Genomic DNA, 22,344 nt, shown 5'->3' on the forward strand with positions numbered 1-22,344 from the left:
GGCTATTATTTAGAATCGAAGGAAAGATAGAGCTTCCCAGAGAAGAAAAAGCCGAAAGAGTTCATCACCCCTAAACCAGTGCTACAAGAAATGTTAGAGGGACTTCTAAAGATGAAAAGAAAGAAAACAAGATAAAAAATATGAATAATAACATGGCAACTACATACCTATCAACAAACACCATAAAAGTAAATGGGTTAAATGCTCCAATCAGAAGATAGGATGACTGAATGGATAAGAAAACAAGACCTTTACATATGCTGCCTACACGAGACTCACTTCAGATTGAAAGGCACACACAGACTGAAAGTAAAGGGATGGGAAAAAGATATTTCATGAAAATGGAAACAAACAAAAAGCTGGGGTAGCAATACATATTAGAGACAAAATAAACTTCAAAAGAAAGGCTATAACAAGAGACAAAGAAGGACCCAGTAATCCTACTTCTGGGTGTTTATCCAAAGAAACCCAAAATGCTACTTCGAGGGGACATGTCATCCACCCGTTCATTGCAGCATTGTTTATAATGGCCAAGATGTGGAGGCAGCCTGGGTGTCCATTGATAGATGAATGGATAAAGAGTAGGTGGTACATATATACAATGGAATTATTGCTTGGCCATGGAAGGGAATGGGGTTTTTGCCATCTGCAGTGGCATGGATGGACCTGGAGGGTATTGTGCTGAGTGGAGTATGTCAGACAGAGAAAGACAGATGAAATGTGATTTCACTTATGTGTGGAATCTAAAGAACAAAATAAACAAACATAACAGAAAGAAACTCATAGATACAGAGAACATTTTGATGGTTGCCAGATTGGGTAGGGGGTGGGAGTGAATGAAAAAGGGGAAGGGATTAAGAAGTACAAATTGGTTGTTACACAGTAGCCATGGGGATGTAGGGTATAGCATAAGGAATATTGTAATAACTATGTATGGTGTCAGAAGGGTACTGGATTTATTGGGATGATAGGTAGGAGGGGAATGGGAGGCAGGATGAAAAAGGTGAAGGGATTAAGATGTACAAATTGGGGGGCTGGCCCAGTGGCTCAGGCGGTTAGAGCTCCATGCTCCTAACTCCGAAGGCTGCCGGTTCGATTCCCACATGGGCCAGTGGGCTCTCAACCACAAGGTTGCCAGTTCAACTCCTCGAGTCCCACAAGGGATGGTGGGCTCCGCCCCCTGCAACTAAGATTGAACACGGCACCTTCAGCTGAGCTGCCGCTGAGCTCCTGGATGGCTCAGTTGGTTGGAACGCATCCTCTCAATCACAAGATTGCCGATTCGACTCCCGCAAGGGATGGTGGGCTGTGCCCCCTGCAACTAGAAAACGGCAACTGGACCTGGAGCTGAGCTGCGCCCTCCATAACTAAGACTGAAAGGACAACAACTTGAAGCTGAACGGAACCCTCCACAACTAGGATTGAAAGGACAACAACTTGACTTGGAAAAAAGGCCTGGAAGTACACACTGTTCCCCAATAAAGTCCTGTTCCCCTTCCCCAATAAAATCTAAAAAAAAATTAAATAAATAAAAATATTAAAAAAAAAAAAGATGTACAAATTGGTGGTTACAAAATGGTCATGGGAATGTAAAGCAAAGCATAGGGAATATAGTCAATAATGTAATAACTATGTATAGTGCCAGGTGGGTACTAGAATAGTCAGGGGGGGGGGATCGCTTCTTAAATTATATAAATGTCTAACCACTATGCTGTACACCTGAAATTAATATAAAATAATATTGAATGTCAACTGTAATTGAAAAATTAAAAAGAGGAAAAGGTGAAGGGGAATAAGAGATTCAAATTTCTAGGTATAAAACGAATAAGTCATGGATGCAACACACAGCACAGGGAATACAGTCAATAATATTGTGATAGCATGGTACAGAGTCAGTTTCTGGACTTATCATGGTGATCACTTCTTCAGGTATATAGATGTTGAATAACTAAAGTGTACACCTGAAACTAATATACTATAGTATGTTAGCTATATTATAATAAAAATCTTTTTTTAAAAAGCGAGGCTAAGGTATATCATATAATGTATTATTATAATATGCTACTTTTGAAAACATCACTGATGTTGCTCTGAAAATAGAAAACTAAAATAAATTTTTCAAAGGCAAAAGATTCCAGCTTGGGGGGGGGGTGTCAATATATTTTAATGCAATAAAAAAGAAAAACTTTAAAACAAAATAATGTTTTCTACAGCTTTCATTTGTAATGGTAGTAGATATTCTTGTTCTTTTCTGATAGGACCTTTTGAAATGAATGAGAACATCCTTCCTTAGGATATTAAGAATTCAACTTTTTTTTCATTGATTGTACATTCAATATAGAAAATACTCATATTTATCTTATTCCTGTTAAGTTATTGATGGTTAAACATAAGGCCAAAATACATATATTGCCTACATTATAAAGAATAGGGAAATTACATGTTATGAAATGACTAAAACAGTATTATGTATGTAAAAGGTACTAGCCATCTATATACGTAGTTAGCTGCCAGTTCAGATCAGTTGGCATGGCCCGTATAGAGGAACATATGTTCTTAAAAATGTTTTTGTTCACAATGGAAATGTAGTGATCACCATATTAGCAGTTTGTACTGATGGATTGAACAACAAAAAGGAGTACATGTGTTATGCTTGCTGAAACATTCTTAAATATGATCACAAATTGTAAAAATATATACTGTAACATTAATAATAATTAACGTTTTTTTCATCTTAGAAAATAGAAGGGTCATTTTTCTACCAGCAGCTCAAAAATGGAAGATGTTGTCTCTAACTTTGGAACAAAAATATTTTCGTTATATGACGGCAGACTGCATTAACAGGGGAAAACAGGGTCATTGACTTGTTGCAGAGCTAGGGAAACGGTTTAAAATAATTTATCAGCCAAAACTCCATAAAAAAGAGATATTTTTAAAATCATGAAACAAACATACTTGTATCTCAATTCACTTCAGTTGGTATTTAGAGTTCCTGTAGTATGTTTGGTATCAGGAATGGAAATAAGTTCCAATGATATGTTCTCTTTGGGCTACCAACAGCCCGATAGGTCTTTGATTTCCCATACATCCTCCTCCTTTTTCTTCATTTAATGACTCACATGACCTGATACTTAACTATGCTGGAAACTACAAATAAGAGTGGGGGAAAAAAAATCATAGGAGATAATTCTATGAAGGATATATATATATATATTTATTTTTTAAAAGTCTATTGTCTTAGTAATAGAATTTCTTCATTCGACTTTCCTGTAGATCTTCTCATATCTAGCATATACTGCAGAGGAACATGAAAATAAAGTTGGGAAATCCTTTCTGTTGCAGTCTGGGTTGGAACAGATAATATCGTAGACTCAGATATTCAGACACAGTTTACTGGTCATTCTAGACCAAATCTATCTAATGCCTTTCTCTAGTATGAAGCTAAAAAGTATGATATGGTCCACTCATTAAATTGTTACGTGTGTTAGTTATGTAAAGCAATGTGCTAAACTACAAGATCAACATACTCGTATATAGCTTTATTATATTTTAATTCATTGTATGATAATATTTAAGGAACTCCTTTGAAATTACAGGACTAAATGCAATAAAAATTGAAAGTGTATAAAGGCCAGAAAAGTAATAGACTTAAATATTACACCTTAAACCAAAGCACGTGGAAATAGTTAATCAGAGAACCAAGCTTATTAATATATTTGTACATATCCTTAAAATATGGTTTTAACTTCAATGATTTGTTTCCTGGGAAGGAAAGAGTGTCAAGCTAAGAAGAATGTCACAGAAAGGATCATTAGTTCCCAAAAGGTCATCCAATAATCTGTATCTCTACATCCTCCTGTCCAGTCTATTTCTGCCTCTCATAAGTCTCAGACCTTCTTGTTAGGCAGTTGATTTACTTCCCCAATTCTCAACACTCCTACTTTTAGTACAAGGCCTTTCCCTTTCACCATGACATAATGTTGAGCTATTTGTGTTCAGATTGGCCCCAGGCCTCTTGTCTGTTAACAGCAAACCCTGACTGGACATGACCTGGTCACCTGGGCTCTCCCTCATCTTCTACTCTCTCCCTGGTCAGGTGTCTGTAGATTCAAATCGCTTATAGTGGCCCTTTATGCTCGTAATTAGAAAGAGTTTGTGTCTCTTAGTAAAATGGAAAGAGCACTGGTAGAGGTGTCAGAAAAATCAGTTTTTGATCTGCCACTAAGTAGCTAAGCTTGAAAAAAATCACTTTTCTTCCTTTTGCTCAAAGACAAATATATTTACTTTTACTTTTCTCTTAACAAATAGGAAGTAAAATTATTTTTTGAAAAAAGTAAAAATGTAGGAAATGTACAAAGACAGATACCCATATGTCCATAATTTAGAATTGACATTTGTTAACATTGTATCACATTTGTTTTTTTGTTTTTTTTTTAATTAGTGATAAAGTCCCCTTTGGCCTCCAATATTATTCCCATTACCTTCACCACATTCTCAAGGCAATTATTTATCCCATCCCCATTGATGACCTGAAATAAAATGTAATACAGTATTAGATTAGATGAACATTATGTTATTAATATAATACATTAATATAATAATGTAGTTGTTATTACTAAATTAAGCTGTGAAAAATGAATTTTTTTCACATATATGTTTCTTTTACCTGTCCAAATATGCCTGTTTTCTTGCATAGTATTTAAAAAAAATATTATCACACTGTATCTGCATCCTCATAAAAAGAATACTGCCTTTGGAATTGTAAAAATGGAATTGTATAGGTCGCATGTTACCACCATTTGGAAGAATATTGCCAATCTTAGTAGTCACTTTTGATTTCTGGAAATTACAGCTATCTATGCTAAATAATGCTATGCATTTGTAATTGGGTTACAGAAGGGACAACAGAACTATTCTGCAGTATAGAGTTCTCTTCTATTTTTCCTAGTGTCTGGCACTGTGTCATGTCTATTGTAAAACAAATATGTATGAGCATATGATAAATGATGGAATGAGTATCTGAATTTTACTTTTCATATACACAGTATTTGTATTAATTTTCTATTGATATGTAACAAATTAACACAAACAGCTTCTTTAGACAGCATCCATTTAGTGTAAATTTCTGTAGGTCAGAAATCTGGCATGGTGTGGTTGGGTTCTCTGTTTAAGGTATACAAGGCTAAAATCAAGGGGTCAGCCAGACTGAGTACTCGTCTGGAGGCTAATAGAAAAATCTGCCTTTAAAGAGTGCAGACCCACCCACATAACCTACCTATCTTCAGGCCAATATGTTAGTATTATCTACAATGACCTAATCAGAGTAAAATATGTTGCATGCACAGTCCGGGGGTTATTCAGGGTGTGAACACCAGGGCACTAGTAAATCTTGGGGATAATTTTAGAAATCTGCCCATAGTACTAATTTTCACTCCTCAGGAGGATTAAGACTAGAAATAGAGCTTTAAACATTATCTGCCAATAAACAATACAAATTCACAAAATTATCATTGTAGAACAAAATCAAATAGTTACACAAAGAAAAATATCACTCATGTTAGTACTATTAGGATGTTAACTGGTAATAAAAAACCTTATATTTGGAAGTAGGTGACCAGAGGAAATGGGAAATCTACCTTCCTCTTCTGGCCTCAATTAAAAATTTTTTTTACTTCTATAATTGAATTGGTATTCAATCACAAAGATGTCACCTTTCATTGGCCCCTGCACCTTCCACTGGATCCCTCCCATTGACAGGTGCTGTCTCATTTTAGTTTATTTCTAATCTATACCATACTGAAGCCTGAAGCACTTAAACTAACTTATGTACCTTTCTTCCGAAGCTGATGTGATATTCCATTTTTTGTGATTTTTTTCCCTCAGGCCTAGTAGCTCTGGCACTGTCAATTGGTTCTCTCATTATTTCTCAAGTTCTTTGCTGTCATTAAGATCTGTTGTCCCCATGTTAACATTAAGATCTCAAATTGCTCATCTCTTAGACCCCAGGTGCTCCAAGTCCTAGAAGTGGGCATTGTTCTGGTTCTTGCTATATATTTTCCAGGGACTTGCCCCCACTAAATTTTGATTTCTTCTATCTATTTCTTTGCCATGTCATTTTCAGAAAACCCATCAAATTATACTATGTACATTGACCACATAGCTCCTGAGTGTTCTCCATCCCAGACTTTTTCCTATAGTGTTTTACCCACCATAGGGTCAGCCAGTGCCTTAATCACATATAAACTACCTTCCTTTGTCCTCACCTATATTCTTTTCCATCACTCCCTGTTTCCTTCTTTCTTTCTGTAAGAAATCAGAATTCCTGACTTCAAGAGTTCATAATCAAGTCGGGCAAACATATAAGAAAGTGAAAAATTAAATGACAAATGTTATGATAAATACGATAAATGTTATATTAGAAAAAAAAAAAGCTAGATTCTATAGGGTTACAGAGAGATTCCAACTCAGCTTTCATGTGTGCTGGGAAATATTTCCAAGAGGAGGTGGCACTTGTACTGCCTCTGATAGGCAATCAGGGGCTAGCCTATCAGAGCTGGAGGAGTTGCAGGAATGCCTAAGTGAAACCTAAAAGATCACCCATAGTTGGATTGTTCTCAGGCTGAATTAGTTGATCAAATGCCAAGAGCAAGGATGAGGTGAAAAATGGGAGCTAAAGCTAAAAGATCAGACATTCAGCAGAAGCTGAGGCAAAGTGGACCTCAAAAATGAGTCCGAGAGTGGCAGCAAAGCAGAGTCCCTAGGCCTTCACTGTGCAGAGTGAAAAAGAGGACTTTTTTTTTAGAATGTCAGCATTGAAGGATTAAGCAGAAACGAAGGAAACTGTGAAGAAGACTAAGAGTTGGCCAGAGTGTCAGCATGAGGATAAACTGGACTAGAGGACAGAGGTACTGATGCTTGTTCACTAATAAATAGTGACTAATGGAAGGAAGTTTATAGGTAGGTAGCTAGAAGCCAAAAGTGTCTATTTTATCTCCAGAGTTAAAAAAAAAAGCATGCCAATCTGATGAGCGGGGCAGGGAAAATATGATGTAGCTCTTAAGGAAAAATCTAACAGTAGCCAATAAAAGGTATTTGAGGAAGTCAAGATGAGTTGTGAGATCTTGCTGACACTGAATAGACCATGAGGATATAATGGATCTAACACACCTGGTTAAGTGTCTTTTCCAGACATCATTGTGCAGTAGTAGGGCTTGAGGAAAAGGAAAGGCAGATGGATTGATTAAGATTTGGAGGTTTTCATAAAGGGTGTAATGGAAAGAGAAAATGGCAAGAGAGTTAATAATGGTTGGCAGAATGGATAAAATTTAGCTGAATAAAGAAGGAAATTCAATCAGGATAGACTGATAACTTGGAAAAAATCAAAGCAGCGTCAAAAGACAGGAGACATTAATGATGTGAAAGTGTGGTTATATCAGAAGTGTGATATTTGGGGAAGTATGAAGTGAGCTATTAGATCCTTACATCACAGACTATACTAAAATTTTAGATAGATTTAAGGAACTGAATCAAACCTAGGCAGAAAAGTAAAATGATTGATGAGGCAGAACTTTGTATGCTTAAAAGAAATGTAAGAAATCTGAAAGGATAAAAATCAATTTGTTTCACTAATGTAAATGGGAAACAACAACAAACAAAAGTGAAGGACAAAAAATTAAGAAATTAACTTCCACAAGTATGCTAAACAAAGGAATAAAAATCCTTCATTGTAAAGACGTGCTGGAGGATATTCCTCCAACAGCAATGGATAATTGTAGCTTCTTTTTGAGCATCCAGCACCAGTTTTTTGCTGTCCCTCAAAGATAACAGCAGCCGTCAGGCTGCACCCTCTGTCTGCTTCATGGTCCTTCAACCTCTGAATAAAAGGACTGGGGACGTAGCATGGAGTGTCCACGCCTGAGCAGGGTTAAAAACACCTGCATAGGAGGGCAGCCTGACTCAGGGTATGAGAGCCAAGCAAGGTGAAGGGAGAATCTGTGTTGGAGGGTAGTGCCAGGTGTCAGAGCCCCAGTTGGGGGAGGAGGGCATCTGTATAGGAGGCCTGCCCACTTCAGAGATTGGAGCCTTTGTGAGTTATGTGGGTTGTCCACGCAGGAAGGGGACAAGATTGGTGTTATACAGGATCAAATAAATAAATATATTAAACATAACAGGAGGTAGATTTCTCACTACAGGAGAAACTTGTTACAAATATGGAAACTGAAGGGAGAACACCAAAGTGAATCCTGTGGAGTTGAATTGGAGTTGGAAGTAGTAGTGTGAGGTTATGGTTTTCTTTTTTCTTTTTCTTTTTTAATTAAAGTTCTTTGGGGTGACAATTGTTAGTCAAATTACATTGGTTTCAAGTGTACAATATTGTAATAACGTCATCTATATATCACATTGTGTGTTCAACACCTAGAGTCAGTTCTCCTTCATCACCACATATTTGAGAGGCTGTGGTTTTCAATGTATAGACAAAAAAGATGGATAGATAGATAGATAAATAGATAAATAAATAAATAAATAAATAAATAAAGTGTGTGTGTGTGTGTGTGTGTGTGTGTAATATACGTACCTACATATATTCTCTAGCTCTGTCCATTGAGCTGGCCTGGGAACAGCAATACTTCAGTAATGATGAGCACCTAGTACTGAGATCTAAATACAATTGTCCACCAAAAGAACCAGAACTCCTTAGAGAGATTGCTGATTCCAGGGCTGGGCCAGGATAAGTAAAGATGAGCTTGGGACATCTCATACCAGAAAGTAAGGAAGTGCTCAGAGAGTGATGGGAATGTGTCAAAAGGACATAGACACCCTCTTGAAGGGGCTCCCACTGGCCTAATCTTGAACATTTTGAGAATCAAGTAAGTGTTTGCTACAGATTAAAACCTGTTGAATAAAATAAACATGAGCCCACATTATAAAATTAAATGTTAACATATTGATAAATAATTTTCTAATCTTTTCATTTTATAACTGTAACTGTGTATATGTACATGTAGAGAATTAATGTTTCATACCCGAGTCTATACCATTACGTATAAGTCATTTCTGTACTGAAACATTTTTGTATACCTCAATAGGTTTATGATCAAGGAGGCATTCCAGGAAGTTTTGCAAATTATTCTCTCAAAGTACTTGACTTTGGTGGGACATTAAAGGTCCTTAATGATGTGAGCTCTCTCCAACTCTAAGCTACAAATGACTCTTTACTCAGAGCAAGAGATTACAGGTGGCCAACTAGCTCTCTCACTGAAGGTGTACTCATATCTTTGTATAATAAACCTTGGCATCTAAATGATTTAAATTTTATTTGAATTTATTTTTTAATTTTATTTCTTGTTTTTTATAAAAATGATACTGTTTCCTGAGACCAGTGTCACTTGGGAAACTTTAGATAACTAACAAGTTCCCAAGAAATAGTGTTTAATGTTATATTGCCATGGACATCTTAGATAATTCAACAAAAATGTCTTCCTTAAAAAATCCAAATTTTTTAAATTCTAATTTTACAATTATTTATTGATATCGCGTTGATTACATACTTGGATATGACAGAGATCCAAAAGAAATATATAACTTATAAAGAGCTTGTAATCATTTTTGAGAAAAAAAATTAATTAATTTGAAACAAGGAAAAATATAATTTAATGCCAACTTCATAAATTAATATTTTTGTTGAGTCAGATAGTCATCAGTAATCTGCCTGTAGCACTTACGTACCATAATTAGAAATTATTTAATAAGTGAGTTCTAAGTCTGGGTTTATTTCATATTCTCTGTACTTAAAAAATGGTTATAGAAACCTTATTTTTGCAGCACTGAAGTCAGAATATATTGTTGGAAAGATACTGTGTGGCAGCACAGTTATAGGAATGGGATTATAATAGTGAGCAAAATAGAGTCTCTGTACTTAAGGAACTTGCTGCTTTGTGTGTATGTGTATACATATGTATGGGGTATATATGGAACGTGGTGGCAGGGAAGAGACAGACAGTAAACATGTAAAAAAATAAATAAGATAATTTCAGGTAGTTAGAAGTATAACGAAGATTATAAAAATGGTAGGGTGGAGGTTCTTTGACTGCTGTTATCAGAGAAGGCCTGTCTGAGGAACTAAAGTATTGAGTTGAGGCCTCAATGATGAGAGGAATTAAGCAGGTCGTTAGATTTACATTTGGAGCCGAAGGGAGTCATTTGGGTTGAAGACAAAAGTTTGAGAGTCATCATTGTGAACATGATATTTAAAGCCATGTCAAACACAGTTGAGAAGTCGAGTAAGATGAGAGCTGAGGGTTGACCTTTGCCTGTAGGCAGATGTGAGTCATTGGTGACTTTGGTAAGAGTTGTTTCTGTGTAAAAATGAGGGAGAAAAGCCTTGTTAATAGATTGAAGAGAGAATGGGAGATGAGGAAATGGAAACAATAAGAATGTACAAATCTTTGAAGGGTTTTGCTGTGAAGGAGAGGAGAGTAGGGGACAAAATCCAGTCTTTTCAAAGATGGATATTAGCGTAGGTTGTTATGGCAATAAGAATGATTCAGTAGAGAAAGTAATGGTGTAGCATAGAGACAGGATAATTGCAGGGGTGGAAAACAAACCTAAAGGTAAAACACAGAACTATAAAACTCCTAGGAGATAACATAGGAGAAAATCTAGATGACCTTGGGTACGGCAATGACTTTTTAGATACAGCACCAAAGGCACAATCCATGAAAGAAATAATGGGTAAACTGGATTTCATTAAAATTAAAAATTTCTTTTCTACAATAGATGCTTTTAAGAGAATGAAAATATATGTCACATACTGGGAGAAAATATTTGCAAAATATAAGATAGGGAACTATTACCCAAAATATACAAAGAACTCTTGAAACTCTACAATAAGAAAAACAACACAATTTAAAAATGGGCCAAAGACTTTACCAGACCTCACTGAAAAAGATTCGTATACAGATGGTGTATGAAAAAATGTTCCACATTTTGTGTCATCAGTGAAATGCAAACCAAACCAACAATGAGACACCACTACACATTTATTAAAATGACCAAAATCTTGAACACTGACAACACCAAATGATGGCGGGGATGGTGAGCAACAGGAACTCGCTTCCATTGCTGGTGGGAATGGAAAATGGTACAGCACTGTGGAAGACAATTTGCCGGTTCTTATAAAACCAAACATACTGTTGCCATATGATCTAGTAATCTCAATCCTGGTACAGTATGTCCTCACTTAACATCTTGGATAGTTTCTTAAAAATTGTCTTTAAGCAAAAAAAAAAAAAAAAAATGAAACCAATTTTACCATAGGCTAATGGATAGAAATAAGAGTTAAGTTCCTAGACATATTTGTGGTCACAAAAACATCACCAAACTCCAAACACTTCTAATATTAAAACATTGAAATAAATGTGAGATATACATACAGTTAAGAAAGATTAGTAAAACAAGTAAGACAATTATTGCCATCCTGCTTCTTCGAATTCAGGGTTGCAGGGGGCTGGAGCCTATCCCAGTCGCTTGGCACAAGGTGGGATTCAGCCCTTGAAATGACGCCATTCCATCACAGGGTACACCCACACCCACAGCCACAGCCACACTCACTCTGACTGGGACAATTTAAACACACCAACTCATCTCATGTGCACATCTTTGGGATGTAGGAGGAAACCTTAGTACCCGGAGAAAATCCACACAGATATGGAGAGAAAATGCCACACAGTCAGGGGTCCTGACTGGGAATTGATGTGTATTTTTTCTCATCAATGTTAGAATAAAATGATGCTGAAGTAAATGACATTATTCAAGGACCTGCTATATTTACCCAAGTGAGGTGAAAACTTATGTCCACACAAAAACCTGCACACGAATGTTTATAGGAGTATGTCATAAATTTGTCCAAATCCATAGCGTGTACAACACCAAGAGTGAACCCTAATGTAAACTATGGCCTCTGGGTGATAAGGAGGTGTCATCAATTGTAACAAATGTTCCACTCTGGTGGGGATGTTGAGAATCAGGGAGGCTGTGCATGTGTGGGGGAAGGGGCATATAGGAAATCTCTGTACCTTGTACTCAGTTTTGCTGTGAACGTAAAACTGCTCTAGAAAATAAAGGTGTTTTTTTTTAAAGATGCCGATGGGTTAGTGGAGTTTATATTAGGAAGATGACGTAGTTTTTACCTTGTTGCATCTATTTCTGTTTGAAATTTAAGATTTGGTTATCAACTGAGGGAGTTGGGTATAGGAGAGGTGAGGAGAAAAGAGAAGGTGTGAATGGTGCTCTCAGAGTGCTAAGTTGAATTTGCTGGGAAATCCTGGTGGTAAACTTTAGAAGAGAAGAATGGCAACTTGAGATTTCTGGTCATAAATAGGAAGTGAATGTTAACATTATATATATATATATATATATATATATATATATATATATATATATATATATATATATAATGCTATTTTGATTAACTAATAGCAGTAGGAATCCCTATTACCTAGATTGTGGTTTTGAAATACCACTTTCTAGTAAAAGATACCAGTGCTTGTCATGTCAGGCCTGGAGCAGACATTTTCAAGACAAAATGGAACATCTTATCATATCAGACCAAGGAAGCCATCAGAAACTATTATAGTCCTTTTAAAAGGGCTCAGGGGCCAAAGTGAAGAGTCTTTCACTGGCTAAGAATGGGACAATTTGAATTTCAATAAAGAAAATAACTGATGAATTAAGACACAAAATACGTTTAAATCCATGAGTTCATACTGATCCAACACACATACACACCCCCTTAGTGGAAACTCTTGAAGGATTACAGCAAATGAGCTGTTTATTTTAAAAACCAGTAAGTAGAGAGAAAGAATCAAGCATTTATCCTTTCCTTGTGTCAATGTTACCATTGGGTACCCAAACAATAGGTGTGGTAAAATTTCTCTTTAAAGAAGTGTACCAGCTAATAAATAATGATTGATAAAATTGGAATATTGCCATTTCGAACATGAATCTGATTAAGACTTTAGATTCAATTACCAACTGTCTGAGAAATACAGAATAAAGCTTATCTTGTGAATCTGTACTATAAGGATGCAATCAATGAAATCCAGATTTTGGGAAACTTTAACAGACAAACAATTGTGCCTATGTATAGTTTGTAACTTGGATAACTGTAAATTAAGGAAATGATAAATGAAAGTCAGGAGAATGGTTACTCTTAGGAGGGAGGAGTTTTGATTGGGAGAACACATGTGGAGGACTTACTGGGTACCTGACAAGATTCTCTCTGCTTAAATCGATATTGCATAGAAGGGTGGTTGCCTTGTAACAATTCATTAAGCTTTACAGTTGTTATATGTGGTCCTCTATATTTGAGTTATTTCACAAGAAGTAAAACTTTTAAACAAGGTTAAGAATTAAATTTTTAAAAATTTAAAAGATAATTTGTTAGGCTTTTATAAGAAATGGGTGACAAGGGACAAGCAGTGTTAAAGATTTCAGTTTACAGTCTAAACAACAGTTGCAAACAGCAACTAAGATCACAAATCTAAGAATCAGATAAGTTCCACATGGAAGGACTGCTTAGCATTCAGTCACTTCAGCCATTTCTAATACATGTTATCTTTACACTGTTAATATTTTATAAATGGGATAGACCCCGAAAATGCCTGTTTATATATGCTTCATGTTGTTTTTCAAAGGGCTTTTATATAATTTAATGAAAGACTGTAAATGAATATATGAGTGGAATTGATAATGCTATTTAAATTCTCTCTATAAAGCAATGAATGTTTCTTTAATTAAAAAAACATTTAAGAACATGTAATATAAGAATACCTTCATTGTAGCTATTAGTATATTGTTTAAATTAACTTCTCCCTTACTTATAAGATTCCTATCCCTTATTTGTTTAAGGAAATAATTTTCACTAGTTTGATAAAAATGGAGGTATATCAAACTTATTTGAAAAAAATGTTAAATGTTCATGATAGTTTGACAAGTCTGAAGTAAATTAAAACGAATCCTTTTTTCTGTCAGAGGTCTCTTTATTAGTATCCATGATCGAGGGCATATTGCTTCAATTCTTAACGCATGGCCAGAAGATGTCATCAAGGTAAGCTATCAAATTTTCCCACTATGTCAAATTTGTTCTTTTTCCTGTCCTGTAACATATTGACATTTTTCATGACATTAGGTAGCATTCACTAGCTTTCCTAGTGAATGTCACCTGATTTATATCCCTTTGATTTTTGCACAGTAGATTAATTTTATTTAGATACTAACTTTCCCCATTATTTTCATCTAATTTCTTAGTATTTCTTTATTCATTGTCAGTGATGATAAATGTTGAATAAATATTGAAATAGCGTCTGAATTTCTTTAAGCAAACTCCATTTTCATATTTTCTGTGTTTATTTATCCACTAAGAGGCGTCCAGGTAGGCCAAAAAAAAAAAAAATCTGTTACTTAATTTCCTTAATTTGCTTGTTGTGATCCTAAGTAGCTCATTTTACTTCCCTCTGTGAGTGAACTAATGAAAATTAAATAACAATATTATCTGACATTTGTTAGTTTGCTTTCAGAGATACTGTTCTTGGATTAACTCTTGTAATTATCAGGATAATTCAGTGAGGAAAGGCAGGCACAGGGTACACAGTGGGTTTCACAGTAGTGCATGGTGGTGGTGGTGGTGGTGGGAACTGAATGCAGCCCTCAGAGCCCTTGCTCTTCAACATGACGCTCCACCATCTTCCCTGTCTAAGGAAAGTGACGCGTACTTATCCCCTCCTTGACTCCCCTTTTCCTTTCTGTTAGATGCCCAACAACTTTGTGGTATCTTTTATGCTTCAGATTGAATAAATGGATGCCTTTTGGTGGTACAAAGGTGCTTCTGCTGGAATTTCTGAAGTGTGACTCCTTTAATGGTTTTGTTTGAGCAGTTGTGGGTGGATTTGACTCACTGATCTTTAAGGCTCATGCTAGGCAAACTTGTAAAGCAAAACGTCTTTTTTACTATTTCCAGTGTTCCCAGTTCACTTTTTCCCACCTAAGTTGCTCTCTCAATTTTTCTCTCCCCCAAGTAGCCTGCTATGTCCACAGATCCTGTCCTAAAAATGTGCTAGTTCTATGTAGTATAAATGTCTGGTCCTCTAAGAAGAAGGACACTTACATTTAATCGGGACTGTAGAGAGGATTTTAAGAATGAGTCAATCTAGGAAACAGTTCTGAGGTAGAGAGGTCTAATTACCATCCCCGTAATCCTAAAGGCTCTGCAGTAAGCAGTCCCCTTGCTTCATGTTCTTCCTGCTTGCTGATTAACTTCATTCATAGCCTAACTTTATCCTTTTGACTCTTAATACTGGGTCTTCAGTGATATTCCTGATCCTAACTATACCTGCTGTTATTTAAAAAGCCTAGCATAGGGTAGCAGCCATCAGCAGATTGCTTTGCTTTTCATGCCAGGTGGTCACTGGGCAGGGCACAGGCTGCAGCTGAACTTGGCCTGCAGTCGGTTGGGGAGCTGGGTGTTAAAGGTGAAGGGATTAAGAAGTACAAATTGGCTGTCATCAACAAGACAAGTAATAAAAGTGTTGGAGAGGCTGTGGAGAAAAAGGAACCCTAATACACTGTTGGTGGGAATGCAGATTGGTGTAGCTACTATGGAAGGCAGTGTGGAGGTTCCTCAAAAAATTACAAATAGAATTACCACATGACCCAGCAATCCCTCTCCTGGGTATCTACCCAGAAAATCTGAAAACACTTAATCATAAAGACATGTGTGCTCCAATGTTCATTGCAGCTTTCTTTACATGGCCAAGACATGGAAACAACCAAAATGTCCTTCGATAGATGAATGGATAAAGAAGTTGTGGTATATATACACAATGGGATACTATTCGGCCATAAGAAAAGATGAAATAGGACCATTTGTGACAACATTGATGGATATTGAGATCATTATACTAAGCTAAATAAGTCAGACAGAAAAAGTCGAGAACCATATGACTTAATTCATATATGGGATATAAAACTGAAGGCAACAAAGGAACAAGACAAGCAAATGAAACAAAAACTCATAGACACAGACAACAGTTTGTGGTTACCAAAGGGTAAGGGGAGAGGGGAATGGTAGAAGAGGGTAAAGGGGATCAAATATATGGTGATGGAAGGAGAACTGATTCTGGGTGGTGAACACATAATGCAATATATAGATGATGTATTATAGAATTGTATACTTGAAACCTCAGTAGTTTTGTTGACCATTGTCACCCCAATAAATTTTAATTAAAAAAAAAAAGAAGTACCAATTGGTAGTTACAAAACATCGTGGGGATGTAAAGTAAAGCATAGGGGATATAGTAAATAATATGGTAACATCTATGCACAATGTCAGGTGGGTATTAGACTAGTCAGGGGGATCACTTTTTAAATTATATAAATGTCTAAGCACTATGCTGTACACCTGAAATTAATATACAATAATATTGATTGTCAACTGTAATTGCAAATTTTAAAAAGGGGTGGGAAAGGTGAAGGGGAATAAGAGTTTCAAATTTCCAGGTATAAAACAAATAATCCTGGGGATGTAGTGTACAGCATGGGGAATATAGTTAATAATATTGTGATAGCCTGGTACAGTGTCAGATAGTTGTTGGACTTATCATGGTGATAACTTCTTTAGCTATATAAATGTTGAATAACCATGTTGTACACCTGAAACTAATATAATATTGTATGTTAGCTAATTTTAATAAAAATCTTAAAAAAATAAAAAGCCTAGCATAGTGTCTGGCTCACATCAGGCACTTAATAAATGGCAGCTATTTACTGTAATAGAATAGTGAATAATAAGATGTAGTCTCTACTGTGTAGTTAAAAACATGCATGAAACAAAAACACTCAGTTATTAGACAATATATAATTAAACTCTCTGGTATAAATTATAAGTGCCATATTCACTCATTCAGAGACTATCATTCAGAGAAGGTTGGAACAGTTAAGAAAATTTTCTAGCCAAATTGGAACTTAAATCTAGCCTTTGATAATTAAAAAGAGAAGAAGATATTGTCCTACGAAGGGAACATATGAATGTAGGTATCAAGTTCAAGAAGAGAATGATGTGTTCTTGTGCAATAGGGAAATTGGATGTCCCAACTAAAGATAAGTATTAACATTGAAATGGAGTATAAGTAAGGTTGCTTAAGTAAGAGGTGATCAAATTATTGTGAATGATCTTGAAATTCATAAAGAGGGCTTTAGACTTGAAAAAATAGAATGTCATAATTACACAAAGAAATGACCTTAAGTAATATTTGAGGAAGGTTCATCAAAGAGAGAAGAAAAGGAGGCAAGAATTCTTCATGTAAGTAGACTACAGCACAAGTATAGGCCCTCGGAAAGGAAAAGAAGGAAGGAAGTCAGGAAATATATATATATGTATGTGTATATATATATATATATATGTGTATAAATGTATATATGTATATACATATATATATATACACACACAGTATATATATATGTACTATATCTATCTATCTATCTATCTATCTATCTATCTATCTATCTATCTATCTATCTACAGAGAGAGAGAGAGAGAGAGAGAAAGAGAGAGAGAGAGAAAGCGACAGTTCAGGAGAACCTCTGCATATTTTAAACAGAACATAATTACCAAATAATAATTGATACACTAGGATGAAGATTTGATTTCTGAAACCCAGACATCATTGATAGAATAATTGTGGTTGTCTTACTGAGATTATCCTGCTTTTGTGACTTAAGTGTTATACAGAAAACATACAACTGCTTTATTTTTCCTAATTTTTAAAAATTTTTATGTATAGTAAACATACAATATTGTATTAGTTTCAGATGTGCAACATAGTAATTAGACTAAGTAACTTACAAAGTGATCACCCTGTTAAATGTAGTACCCATCTGACACCATAATTATTACAATATTTTTGACTCTATTCCCTATGCTGAACCCTATACCCCTGTGATTGTTTTCTGTAAGTGGCAATTTGTACATCCTAATCACCTCCCCTTTTTTACCCATTGGCGTGTCCAGCACGAGGAGGGTTGTGGGGAGGAAGAAAGGCAGCGCAGGGTTAAGAAACTACAGTAGCCATGAATAGAGTGCAAGTGCTGCGGGGGCCAAGGGGGATCAGCCTCAGGGACTGAACTCCGAATTGGGCCAACGTGTAGTTGTTGTTTTTTTGTATTTTTTTCCTAAAGAGGTAAAAGCTTGTTAATCTCAAGATCTGTGTGTTAGTAGCCTGCTGGCTGTCTTTCCTGAAGTTCCCTTTGTGTTCCAGCTTGTACTTTGCCCTCACACACGCACATTTCCAAGGAATCCATTGAAGGGGAGGGACTTATATAATTCCATGGGTCTCAGTTTGCTGAGACTTCCCCTCAAAGGAGCTTTTCAGATCTCTCTCCATCGGGCCTCAGTTTGCTGAGGCACTCCCTTGTGAAATCCTAGGAAGAGCGCAGGGGAACAAACGGTTTGGCAGCTGTAAGGCAACAACCCATTCGTCCAACCCTCCTCTCATCTGGCAACCATCAAAATGTTCTCTGTATCTATGACTTTGTTTCTATTTTGTTTGTTCGGTTATTCCACATATAAGTGAAATATGTAGAAAATCTGATAAATCGTGTTTCACAAGATTAGTTTTACTTAAATTCATATAATGACCATGAATCACAGAATAAAGATGTTAGATACTTTTTTAATAAAGATATTAAATTACATAAAATTAAAATTTCTCCATGGTTAAAATATATGCTTTATAGATATTTAAGATGATTAGAAATAAACTAAACAAAATTCATTAAACCTAGTGAAAGGTTATTAGGTAAGAAAAGTAGCAGACTGCCCTTGACATATTTCAAAGATGGTAGGACAATATCGAGTGGTTATAGAAATTAAAGAGGATGAGTCAACTTGTTGTGGAAGTAGGCAGATGGTACCAAGATGCATAAATCAAAGATCAGAACATTTTGCGACTACTCAGCTATTGCATTACTTAAATATGGACACTCCTGTAATTATCCTCAAAGTGGATGTGATTAATTTTAAAGCTGTTCTGTTTCACTTTAGTTCCCAGTTTGAGTTTTTATTTCCCTGTACTCTTCCTACTGTCCTTGTTGATTGAAGACTGAGTTATTTGGGTTGTTTGACTCTTTATGTGCATATCCTCTCTTCTTTTTTCAACAACCAAATTAATTGTATATGTATATTTTTAATAAACTATAAAATGTATATATCAAATGTATTTATTCTCCCTACTCTTTCACATGTACAATCACATAAAATCTTTTCCATGTATATTCAATTTATATTTTTTGACAGTTTAGTATTTCATTACATAAGTATTAACTTCAGAAATAGAGACCAGGAGCTGTGCCCTAGGATTTATGAACATCTATTAATAGATATTTTTTTCTTTTTTTGTCCAGGCTATTGTGGTGACTGATGGAGAGCGCATTCTTGGCTTGGGAGACCTTGGTTGTAATGGAATGGGCATCCCTGTGGGTAAATTGGCTCTGTATACAGCTTGTGGAGGGATGAATCCTCAAGAATGTCTTCCCGTCACTCTGGATGTGGGAACAGAAAATGAGGTAAACAATTTAAGTGTATAAGAAAATTATTCATCTTAAAAAAATAGCACCAATTCTTGCATTTTGAGCTTACTCCAGGAACTTAATGAAAGTCGTTTTTTTCTGTCTAGTTCTCCCTCTCTCCTCAAATCCGTCCCCCTACTTTTACAAGAAAATTGTTTTCTCGTTTCATTTTCATTAATATCATTAATCTTTTACCAACTTCTTTGGTGTTTTATTATCCTTTAATGAGTATTTATACCATTATTCTGTAGAGTATGTATTTTATTTTAGGATATCATAGGTTTTTTAAATTATTATTTTTATACTACACAGGAACTAATTCCAAAAGATATTAAGTTTAATCAGTCTGAAATCTTCTTGTTCTAAATGTCTGTATTGAACCTGAGGTAGATGTTTTGGAGTTTAGTTTCCCTCATCCTGCAATAATATTTTAGAACCTTAAGTCATATATCAAGTAGTATATATTTTTGCTCATCCTGTATTGCTAATATTTAGGACTACTTACAGGTGAAAGAGACTAGAAACTAAAGATAGAATTTTCTGAAATAGAGATGAAAGATAATGGTCAGTTCAGGACAGACTTTTAAAAAGTTACATACAAATTTCAGACCTAGGTCCAGAATAGATTAATCATCAAAATAAAACTTTGATACTTTAAATAAACACACTTTTTATAGTTGTTTTCCTTGTTCCCTTCTAAAGCAATTTAAGAGATATAACTTTTGACCTGTCAGTAATGTTATAATAGTGACTTGAACGGTTTTTATGTTCTTTAACCTATACAAAGTTATAATGTTTATCTTCCTCTATACTGTATGAGGGCTCATTGAACCTTTATAAAGGATACATTTTGATAAAAATATATTGCTTATCTTGCATTTTCTTTTTCAATACTAATAGAAATAATTTAGAAATTATCAAAGCTTACCTCTTAAAACAATTATCCTAAATTTCGGTATATGCATTGAACATTAAGATTTCCTCTTTATTTTTTCATATGTTTTAAAATATTGTTCTGTGATAAATTACATTGAAATCAGTTTAAAAAAATCATAAATTCTGTAGGACATCTTAAAAATTTTAGGAAGAGGTAAAGAAGAGTAAAGAGTAATGAAACAGACATGCAAAAATTGAAGAATTCAGTTTTAAATTGGGGCCTTTTAAGCTTGGTACTGTCTGTAGAATGTGGACATAAAGAAAGCTGTGCCGTAATGCAACCATAACACTGGGACTGTTGTATTGATAGATTGTGTTAGTTATATGAAATATTTTATTTTCTGAGGGTGGGTCTTAAAATTGACAAATTTGTCAGTTGTCTTGAATTTTCTCACATTATATCCATTTATTATTCCTTTCCTCTTTTGGTATTCAGTGCTTTTATATTATTCCATTTCTGTCCGTCTACTTCCCTCAGCCTGCAAAACCCGTATCCATCTCTCCATCATCAAATGTCTTACTTTGTCCTACTGTAGGTAGATCTAGTTTTTAAATTCTTTTTCCATTGAACATGCCTGGTACTTACTACATTTCAAAGTTTTTTAAGCTGCTAAATTAGAAAATAATCTGGTAATATAAATGAATCTATTGTTAAAGTGCTAAATGTTATTTGTAGTGATTTTTGCTTATGGCCATGGACTTGTGGAGACATTAGGGGATAAAATGAAGTGAGTGGTGGGATTTTAACTCTTTGACAGGTCACTGGAGAATATCTTTTTAGCTTGAGAGACCTTTCTGAAACTCTTCAAATTTTATTATGTAGATTTAATTGAGTTGGACAAATATTGAACACGTACTACTATCTCTCAAGGCCTAAGTGAAGGTTAAGTAATATCAGAGTGAATAATTCAAGGTCTTGCCAATAATATGCTCTGAATCTAGAAGAGGAGATGATACATATGGAACTAGTTTCAATATGCATTAAATGCTTTGATAAGGACACTTGACAAACCATTAAGGACAATACGCCAATCACTTATTTCTCTGCCAGTTACAATATACTCTTAGTCTCTAACTGTATATTACTGCTATTTTCTATAACTTATCTTTTTCTAAAATCAAATTTAAGAAACTTAATGGTAAAAATGTATATTAATAAATGATCAGCTAGAGTTTTTGTTCTAAAAAGAGAGTACATTATTTTTTCCTTTATATAGTTTAGCTATACCTGAAGTTAGCCAACAAAGTTTAAGGACATAGTTCCAAGACTCCTCTCACATCTGACACCTACTGCAAGTTTTGGGGGTTCCCCAAATCACTCTCTGGCTTGATAATTTGCTAGAAGGACTCATAGATCTCATTGAAAGCTATGTTGATCATGGTTATGTTGTATCACAGGGACAGGATATATATTAAAATTAGTCAAAGGAAGAGATGCATAGGGCAGAGTCGTGGAGGGTTCTAAATGTGGAGCTTCTATTTTCCTCTCTCTGTGGAGTCAAGACACATTACCCTCTGGTATCAGTGTGTGATATTGATATGTGCACCAGTGTTCAGAGTTTTTATTGGGATTTCATTTCCTACGCATGATTGATTACCTATGTGAACTCAGTCTCCAATTTGACTGATACCACATGACCCAAATCACATGGTTAGTTTTTCTGGCATGGCCAGCCTCCACCCTGTGAGTATGACTTGTGACCCCTAGGCTACTAGGTAAAATGGTGAGGGCCCTATCCAAAATAGTTACATGTGTGTGAACCATGTCACCAGAGTCCATACAAACAA

The 22,344-nt window shown here is 35.3% G+C and overlaps 1 protein-coding gene across 1 annotated transcript in view; it reads left to right on the plus strand.

Annotated features, from left to right (window-relative positions):
• ME1 (malic enzyme 1) overlaps nt 1-22,344 on the plus strand; it is a 174,817-nt gene that overhangs the window by 54,186 nt on the left and 98,287 nt on the right. The window contains exons 4-5 of the mRNA XM_019729541.3: nt 14,032-14,107; nt 19,456-19,617. Of these exons, the coding sequence (XP_019585100.1) occupies nt 14,032-14,107; nt 19,456-19,617 (238 nt within the window). The remainder of the gene's footprint in view (nt 1-14,031; nt 14,108-19,455; nt 19,618-22,344) is intronic.

Source organism: Rhinolophus sinicus, chromosome 2 (assembly GCF_057876585.1).
Source record: "Rhinolophus sinicus isolate RSI-liver-muscle chromosome 2, RSI-T2T, whole genome shotgun sequence".
Classification (NCBI taxonomy): domain Eukaryota; kingdom Metazoa; phylum Chordata; class Mammalia; order Chiroptera; family Rhinolophidae; genus Rhinolophus; species Rhinolophus sinicus.